The sequence below is a fragment of the Chelonia mydas genome, chromosome 14 (genome assembly GCF_015237465.2).
Source record: "Chelonia mydas isolate rCheMyd1 chromosome 14, rCheMyd1.pri.v2, whole genome shotgun sequence".
Lineage (NCBI taxonomy): Eukaryota > Metazoa > Chordata > Testudines > Cheloniidae > Chelonia > Chelonia mydas.
The window spans coordinates 28,265,786-28,274,265 of NC_051254.2; the positions used below are offsets into that span (position 1 = coordinate 28,265,786).

Here is an 8,480-nt window from a genome sequence, read left to right on the forward strand (position 1 = left end):
ACACGGCCAGAGGCACATTACAAGCTTGGCTCTCATTGAAAGTCTGTTTTGAAAAGTGGGATTTCAGCTCCTCAATCATTTAGATGCATCTAAAAATTCTACAGAGCAATGCAGGGCAGACCCAGCCCCTCCCACCATGACTAAACCCACTGACACATTTTAACCCCCCAGCAACAGAGTGTGTGAACCAAGGGCTGGAAAAGAGCAGGACCAAAGGAACCGCTTGGGGGGATCCCCTGACGCAGTCCCCAGGACAGCGCCTCCCCCCAGCAGTGCGGGGACCAGGCAGAGGCAGGAACTGGCTTTTCCTCTCCCTGCTCCTCCCCTTCTCCCCAGGAAAGTCAATCTGCCCGGGGTGCTGCAGGGAACGGGACTGGGCAGGGCTGGGAGCCGGGAACCTCGCTCCCCACTGATTGCTCCTGCTGCCCCTTCCAGACTCTGCTCCTGTCTCCGTCCTGCCCCCTCCCCTCCCCTCGGACTGGGAGACTCGGTCCCTGGCCCGGCCCGTTCGCTCTCCCGGCGCCGGCTCGGCTCCTGCAGGCGCTCAGGGGAGCAGAGCGCTGGGGGGAGGGGGGGGGGGAGAGCAGCAGCTCCGGGACTCGCAGACCCCCGCCCCCCCGGGAGCAGAGCTGGGGCGAGGAGGGGCCGTTGGTGCAGAGTCACTTTCCTGCCCGGTGCAACCACGCAAAAAGCTTCCTCTCCCAATTCCCTACTTCGGGTGCCCGGAGCAGGCTCACCCGAACTGAACACGCCCAGTAACCTTCGCTGTTGCCCCTGCCCTCTCTCTGCTCTTACTTCTCCTTACGATTTGCTGCCTCCTCTTTGGAGGGGTTAAAAAAGATCAAGGGGGGGCAAATCGCAGTGGGGGGGGTGTAAGGATCTGAGCAGGGGGCAGAAATTTACTGGCGGGGGGGATCAAGCTACTGTAGATAGCGGCAGGAGAGAGGCTGGAGGGGAAAAATCGGGGGTGGGGGGTTGGAGCCGGTGTTAAGCGGGGGGGGGGGGGGAGGGGGGAGAGACGCTGCCAGACCCTGTGCGGGGACAAAAACCCCGTTTCCAGAGGGGGCGAGGGGGTGATGGTTACCCCGTGGGATGAGCCACCTGCTGTGCTAGCAGATCTAGGGGTTGGGGGGGGGGGGCCAGAGGGGTTTTTAGTTCCCCTCCCAGGACGCTGCATGTCAGCCCCAGAGCAGAGGGCGGGTTCCTGGGGCCGGGTTCTTAAAGGCTGGGGGCTCCCCATCCCTAGACTGTCAATGCTCAGACACCGCAGCTCCTCACTATCATGTCCAAGTGCAGCAGGGCCAGGTTCCTGCTCCAGCCAGGAGACTGATATTGTACAGACATGCCCTCCCTCAAACTCTGCATCTCACATTTTGAATATTTAGAAGAGTCTTCTATCAGTTTCTATGTCTATATGAAATCACTGCAGCTCCTTTCTCTTACATAACGTGCTGAGTTGGTAACTCCCTCCCAGAGCCCACAAGTCTGCACCCCCTCCTGTACCCCAATCCCCTGCCCAAGTCAGAGCCTGCACCCCGCACTCAAACTCCCCATAGCCTGCAACCCTCCTGCACCCCAATTCCATCCCAGAGCCTGCACCCCAAAAAGGGCTGGATTAACCTTTTGTGGGCCTGGTGCTAAACATATTTGTGGGCCCCCATGGGGGCAATGGGGACATGGGGCAGGGGGGCAGAATCCTCAGAGCAAGGGGCTGGCCGAGGGCAATGGGAGATGGGTCATGGCATGGCAGGGACAGCCCTGCTCCACCCAGCCCAGTACAAGGGCACTGTTTACAAACCAGGAGCTGCCAGACACACACTGGCCAGCCCGCCCCTGCACTGCCATCATGCTTCTTCCCCTTGGGGGCGGGCCCATGCTGCACCATGTTACCTCCCTGCCTTGCACCCCTCTGACTCCCTACGCCCAGTGCCACATCACCCAGAGACCCCCACAAACCTCCATGTCCAGTGCCCTCCCACAGACCACTATGCCAAGCACAGCCCCCCCACCCAGAACTCCCCCACAGCTCCTCTCTCTGCCCAGTGCCCCCCAGCTGACCACCCCCCACAGCCCTCCCACAACTGCACAGTGCCCTGCACCTCCCCGCCCAGAGCCCCCCTCACAGATCCCCTCACTGCCCAGTGCCCCCCACCGCCACAACTGTACAGTGTCCCGCACAGACCCCCCCCACTTCCCAGCACCCCGACACACACAGATCTCCCCACCCCGCACTGTTCAGCACCCTCCCAGACCCACTAGAGACCTACTCTGCCACACCCTGACCCCCGGCCACAATAGCCGGCCCTGATGGGAGGTGACTGTGTCTGCCAGGCTGAGCCGGCAGCACAGCCAGAGCTGGTCCTGGGGCAGGATAACTCTGGCCCCTTGGAAATGGTGCAATCAGCCAGGCTGGAGCAGGAGCAGAGCCTACCCGGGCCAGGCTCCCTCAGGACCCACATGCCTGGCAGGACCCACCAGCTGAGCCCCCCCACACTGTCCCCTGTGACTGGCTGAGACTGGCCCAGCCTCTGCACCAGTCCCAGGTAGCTCTTCCCCCGGGGAGGTAGGTGGGGCCCCACAGGTCCCAGGCAGCGGAGACAGCTCAGAGCTGGAGTAGTGCTGCGGAGCGGGGCAGATCCCTGGGACCTGACTTCCGAGATCCCACCCAGCCCACCCACACCCATTGGCCCCGTGGCCAGCAGCCCTACCAAGCCCGCATGGTGGCCCCCAGGTGCTGGGTGATGAGCCTCCTACAGGCACGTGGAACCTGCTGGCTGAGAGCTGCTCACACAGCAAGGCCTGTGTGCTGGAGTGCCCCAGGTGAGGGGCCAGACCCGGCTACGTGGATGGGTTAGAGGGGGTTTGTAATGGGCCCCTTCCCAGGGTGGGCCTGGTGCCACGGCACTATTGGCACCATTGTAAACCCAGTATTGACCCCAAGCCCCCTCCCACAGCAAAACTTCCTTGGACCATTTCTCGACGGCCCCCCAAAAATATAAAAACCTGCTGCCCCAGTGCTATTTTACTGCTACAGGAGACTCGATGCAGTGAAATAATTTCCCTACATTCCATCAAACTCTGCGTCACACATTTTGAGTATTTAAAAGAGTCTCTTATCACTATTTGTTTATGTGAAGTCCCATAACAGTTCACAAATTTTAGGATTGCCTTTTGCTGCATTTATCTTGCCTGTGAATCCAGCCCTTACAATCCCATGTTCACACATCATTGCTTGTGTGTAGAAGCTGAGTCACAAATATTCAGTAAGTGTATTCAGCACCCCGCTCCTGGTCCCCTAAAGAACCGCAGCATCCAAACCTCCGCTGCAGCCCTGGGACTGGAGGAGCTCTCACTCCCTGGTACAGCCCTGGGGCTCTGACACAGGGACAGAGCTTCTCCAGTCCTGGGGCTGTGGGGGAGAGCGGGGTGGTGGGAAATGAACAAAGGAGTTGTGGGGCAGGCAAAATGGTGGGGAGCTTAGGTGGAACATGGGTGAGATCCTGGGGAAGAGGACGAAAGGGATAGGGCCATAGGTGGTGCAGCCGGCGGACAGGGTGGGTAGGGGCCCAACAATTGCTCTGGCCCAGGGCCCCGAGAAACCTTAATCATCCTCCATGCTCCATCTTCTATGATCAACAGAGGGGACATTGTTCCATTCTGAAAAAGGAAGAAAGGTTGTCGTTGTGCATACCATGAAAGAAGCCCTGCAGCTCTTTGAAAGGTATCATGACAGTCTATTGGGTGGACATCTAGGAATATTCAAAACGAGGAATATGCTGACATCAAAATATTATTGGCCAGGGATGACCAAAGACATTGCCAGTTGGGTATGTAAAGTAATGAAACTAAATCCTGAAGAATGCTATTTACAAGTGAAATAGAAGTTCAAAATGTATAAAAGAAATATAAAAATATATTTGGTGTGCAAAGTTGAACTCTGTTCCCTTGCAATACTATTTCCATAACAAAATGTTAATATCATCATATTGTTCCATCAAAAATAGGTTGCATGATGTCTGACTTGCCAGAAAGCATAAAGGTGAATTTTGGAATCAGACATTATTGTTTATCGTTATCCATTATTATTGCTTGCGATACAATGAGGCTTTGATTTTGAAACGAGTCCAATACATACAAGTGGCAAAGCATAGTGCAGCAATTACCTCTAATGCACCTTTGCACTGGCTGGGGATATTTCTTCAGCTTTACTCTTGTATTGTTACCCATTCCTGTACTTCTTTTTGTTTGTTTGTTTTTTCTTTCTTTCTTTCTTTTTCTTCTGTATTTAAAAATGGGCTTTACATTCTCTGCTTATGACTTATGGGTTTATTGAGAACATTTAGTAAGAAACACGTGTAGTATGACTGTAACTGGTACTGTTGTATGTAGGTCACTCAGATCTGGGAATTGGTGGGAATGGATTTAATAGGACCATTACCAGTAACAAAGGATGGATACCAGTATATACTGACAGCCATAGATTATCTTTCAAGATGAGTGGAAGCCTTTCCACTTAGAAGTAAGTCAGCATCTGAGGTGGCAAAGGGCATGTACAAAATGATTGTTCGACGTGGATGCCCACAGTGGATACTGACAGATCTTGGTCCGGAATTCAATAATAAGGTAATCACTGTTTTTTTTCTGGTTATTTGTACTATGTAGTCAAACTCACTCTCAGGTCACCCATTGATCTCAAACAATCACCATACTTTTTTTTTTATAAACTGCTGTTGGTCACTGTCAGTGTTGCTATAAAATTATTTTTCGGTGTCTTCATATCTAACAAAGAAACGCACAACTACTTGTTTCCAAAACAAATATTAAAAGATGGGTTATTCCTGTTGCTAATTACACATAAAAGTAATGGCAAATACGCAAAGGAACATTCCTTAACACAAGTCTATATGTAAGTTTATGGTCTAACTTATTTTCTTTCAGTTTAACCTGTATATTTGAGAAAGATTGAGAATAGCTTCACCAGCCTGTACCACCCACAAACCAAAGGCTTGGTTGAAAACGCTAATAAATCCATCTAAAGGTAAGTGAATGGGTGGGAATATTACAGTACTAATGGCAAGTACAGTGTGCTATGCAAGAAGATGCAACTCACAAAAAAATCTTCAAAAGCAATGTGTTACATGGAAAGTCTTTTTCATTATGTATTACACTGTTTTGATTATGTATGATCTGTTTCAGTCAAGACCGTACATGAGACTTTCTTTTTTTAAACAAACCAATCAATGAGCATTTATTGCAGAGCATTGCAGAAGATGGTTGATGACAATGGGAGTAATTGGGATGAATTACTTGACCCCATTTTGTTTTCTTTGTGAACTAAAGTACACGCAACAACAAAAATGTCACCCTTTCGACTAATGTTTTGTGCTGACCCAGTGTTTCCAGAAGAAGTTTCAGAGAATTACACGGTAAGTGTATGTTATTACCAGCACCTTTCATGTACACATGGCATTCAGTGTGTCTTCATTTTACAAATACAACCCCTTCTCCATTTGTTTACAAAGATCCCAGATATGAATACATTCGGGGAAGATTTCTGCAAAGAGTACAGCATAAATATGAAATCAAGACATGATGCTGACATTGCACTGGCCCTAAGTAACATTTCTAAAGCACAAGAAAAACAACAAAGACATTATGCTAAAAGAAAGACTTCTAAATATGGGGAAATAACATTTGATGTTGGGGACTCTGTTATGTTACTGAACGCTAGAAAGAGAACAAGAAAAGGAGGAGTACTGGAACCTAGGTATCGGGGACCATACAAAATTACGACTGTTGAGGGTAAGAGAGTGAAATTACAGACCATCTCAGGGAAACGGTTAGGAACCATGTACAGTATCGCACACTTAAAATCATGTAAAGGGCCACCCACATTAGCTGCTGAAAGCACATCAGAGGGAAAAATCCGTACTGAAATTGCAGTTGGTGACACTGAACCAGAAACACCCTCAGAAGAGATTAGAAATGTGGATGGCACTGTATCTCACGACAGCACAGTGAAAACCATCGAGGTCACAGCAACGGAAGAAGAGGAGTATATAGGGCAAGATGTTTCAAACAATGATACAAGTGATGCTGATGACAATTTTGATGACCTGCTTATGGAGGAGGTGGAAGACAAGCAATGGATTCTGAAAGGTAATTGGTTACTGCACCTTTCTTAAATAGATTAACATACTTCATAAATGGAACTACGTTAAAGGTTTTCATGTACAAAGTGGCGGCATTCACAGTAGTAAAACAGAGAAAAAGGAAACTGTATTACCATGCATGTAATATGTGTTAATATTTTTTTCCTAGTCAAATTTGTAATGACCGGCAAACACACAGAGAGACTGGAGGCCAAAGTGAGAAACATAAAATTGCATGGCTCTTCATTTCATTGCCTGAAACCGAGAAGCTGGATAAGTGATGAGGTACATTTAAGTACCACTAATCATGTATTTGTTAACGGCATTGATTCATCAAATATTATTGAAATTGTGCCCTTTCTTTCATCATGTGTTGTTGGTTATTGATGCATATTTGAGCTGTGTGGTTGAGAAAGCAGATGGAAAGGTAGGCTACTTACTGTGATGGTACATGAAAGTGTACATTGATTCAATAAGTAAACAATCACGTGAAAATGTGGCACAACATATTTAAGTCCAAATACCCTTGAAATATCAACATAAACCTGAAATTGCAACATTTCAGTGTATTTACTGCTGCCAAACATTTACTGAAATGTATTTGGAGGTGCATGTCGGACATACAATACTAGAATAACTGAGGGCCACAGTTAGTGGCTGTACAGTTTTGCTGTACAGTTCAGTGGGTCCATTAATTAAACACAAGTATGTGAACAGCTTAGTCAGTTTTTACATTAAGTAAGACAGAGCACATTGATTACAAATCTTTTTGTTTTTACAGGACTCTCTTACATATCTGATTTGTAACACTAAGGATCCCTTGCATGTCTGTCTATATTAATAAAAAGAAAAGGAGTACTTGTGGCACCTTAGAGACTAACCAGTTTATTTGAGCATGAGCTTTCGTGAGCTACAGCTCACTTCATCGGATGCATAGCATATCGTGGAAACTGCAGAAGACCTTCTGCAGTTTCCACGATATGCTATGCATCCGATGAAGTGAGCTGTAGCTCACGAAAGCTCATGCTCAAATAAACTGGTTAGTCTCTAAGGTGCCACAAGTACTCCTTTTCTTTTTACGAATACAGACTAACACGGCTGTTACTCTGAAACCTGTCTATATTAAATTCATTATGTTCTTGATGTGCCAGAATTATTAATGCGTTAATAACTTTGTTGACTGTTAACAGGTACAAGCCGTCTCATCAGTAGTTTCCACTGTCAGTCTCTCAGGCAGAGCTCCACAAATGAAAGTGAAGATAAATGCTAACACACTTTCATACATAGCATGAGCAAAGCACAATTTCATTCAGTGAGTTAAACACAATGTGAAACAGCAAATACAATGCTATGTTTGATGTGGAGGAGTACTCTAATAGTAATACATTGAATGAAATTGGGAAATACAGTATAATGTACATTTCATGATTTGCTTCACTGGAAACTATAATTGCTTTTCTAATTTTTTTTAAATAAATACAGAGTGAATTACTTCAAAAATATATATTATTACTTCCTTACCACACACCAGGTCACTGAGTTCTTGCAGTAAGATGTTTTGTATTGTACTTCTGGATTATGGGCAATAAATGTGGTATTAAATAAGAGATTTGTAACAAACTATGGTAACACTGATATAAGTTCCCATGTTGCGGGTTTTCAGTGAGTTCAGTGCATGCAAAGGAAAGTAGAATGTGAATGTTCAAAATAAAATGCTCCTGTCAAGTTTCGTTGACAATGTAACTTGGAAGAATACAGTCTGTATTGAATTGATCAGTGATTGCACAATATGCTTTTCTCTGGTGTGTTACTGAGACATTACAAATGAGAATATGTTAATTGCATAATGATTTTTGATAAATCAGTATAAAATTTTTGAAATAATCGCATTACCGGTACAATTTGTGAATATATTTACACTTACAGATAGCCTTGATGAAAAAAAACAGAATTGTTAATAATTGACCCCTTGGTGTGATGAGATGAGATATGAAGGAACATGCCTGAGGAATTGGAGGTGATTTATTAGATATTTACTTTTACAGTGGACATGAACTGTTCCTCTGAAATTTTTTTTAAAGGGAATGTAACAATAGTGAGAGTAATATCTTCCTGTTAGCTACAACTAAAAATTGAAACAGCATGTACTTGTACTAAATATGCTTAGTAATGGACTTTGAGTTAACTTGTGTGATTTGACTCTGGGGAACGACTTCACAGAATGTGGACACGAAACAGTAGCATGTTGCATGATTGAGAATGTGTTATTATCAACATGGGGCACAGCAAATCAGGTGATACATTATGTAAGAGTGAGATAATCATATG

The 8,480-nt window shown here is 46.4% G+C and overlaps 1 protein-coding gene across 2 annotated transcripts; it reads left to right on the forward strand.

Moving 5' to 3' along the window:
- The first annotated feature begins 5,284 nt into the window (after nt 1–5,284).
- LOC122462970 lies at nt 5,285–7,632 on the forward strand. 2 transcript variants are annotated; one of them, XM_043528882.1, is made up of 3 exons: nt 5,285–6,159; nt 6,322–6,579; nt 7,343–7,632. In XM_043528882.1, exons 1-2 carry the CDS (start codon nt 5,358–5,360, stop codon nt 6,537–6,539), a joined length of 1,020 nt encoding a protein of 339 aa, XP_043384817.1. In that variant the 5' UTR covers nt 5,285–5,357; the 3' UTR covers nt 6,540–6,579; nt 7,343–7,632. The 2 variants fall into 2 exon arrangements, with proteins under 2 accessions (XP_043384817.1, XP_043384818.1); XM_043528883.1 differs by lacking the exon at nt 7,343–7,632 and having other exon boundaries at nt 5,324–5,426; nt 5,523–6,159; nt 6,322–6,539.
- The last annotated feature ends 848 nt before the right edge of the window (nt 7,633–8,480 follow it).

Excerpts from the sequence above, each read along its gene's own strand:
- LOC122462970 (XM_043528882.1), top strand. The coding sequence starts at position 5,358 with ATGTCACCCTTTCGACTAATGTTTTGTGCTGACCCAGTGTTTCCAGAA. Across the intron at positions 6,160-6,321 it reads CAAGCAATGGATTCTGAAAG|TCAAATTTGTAATGACCGGC; the intron begins GTAATTGGTTAC and ends TTTTTTTCCTAG.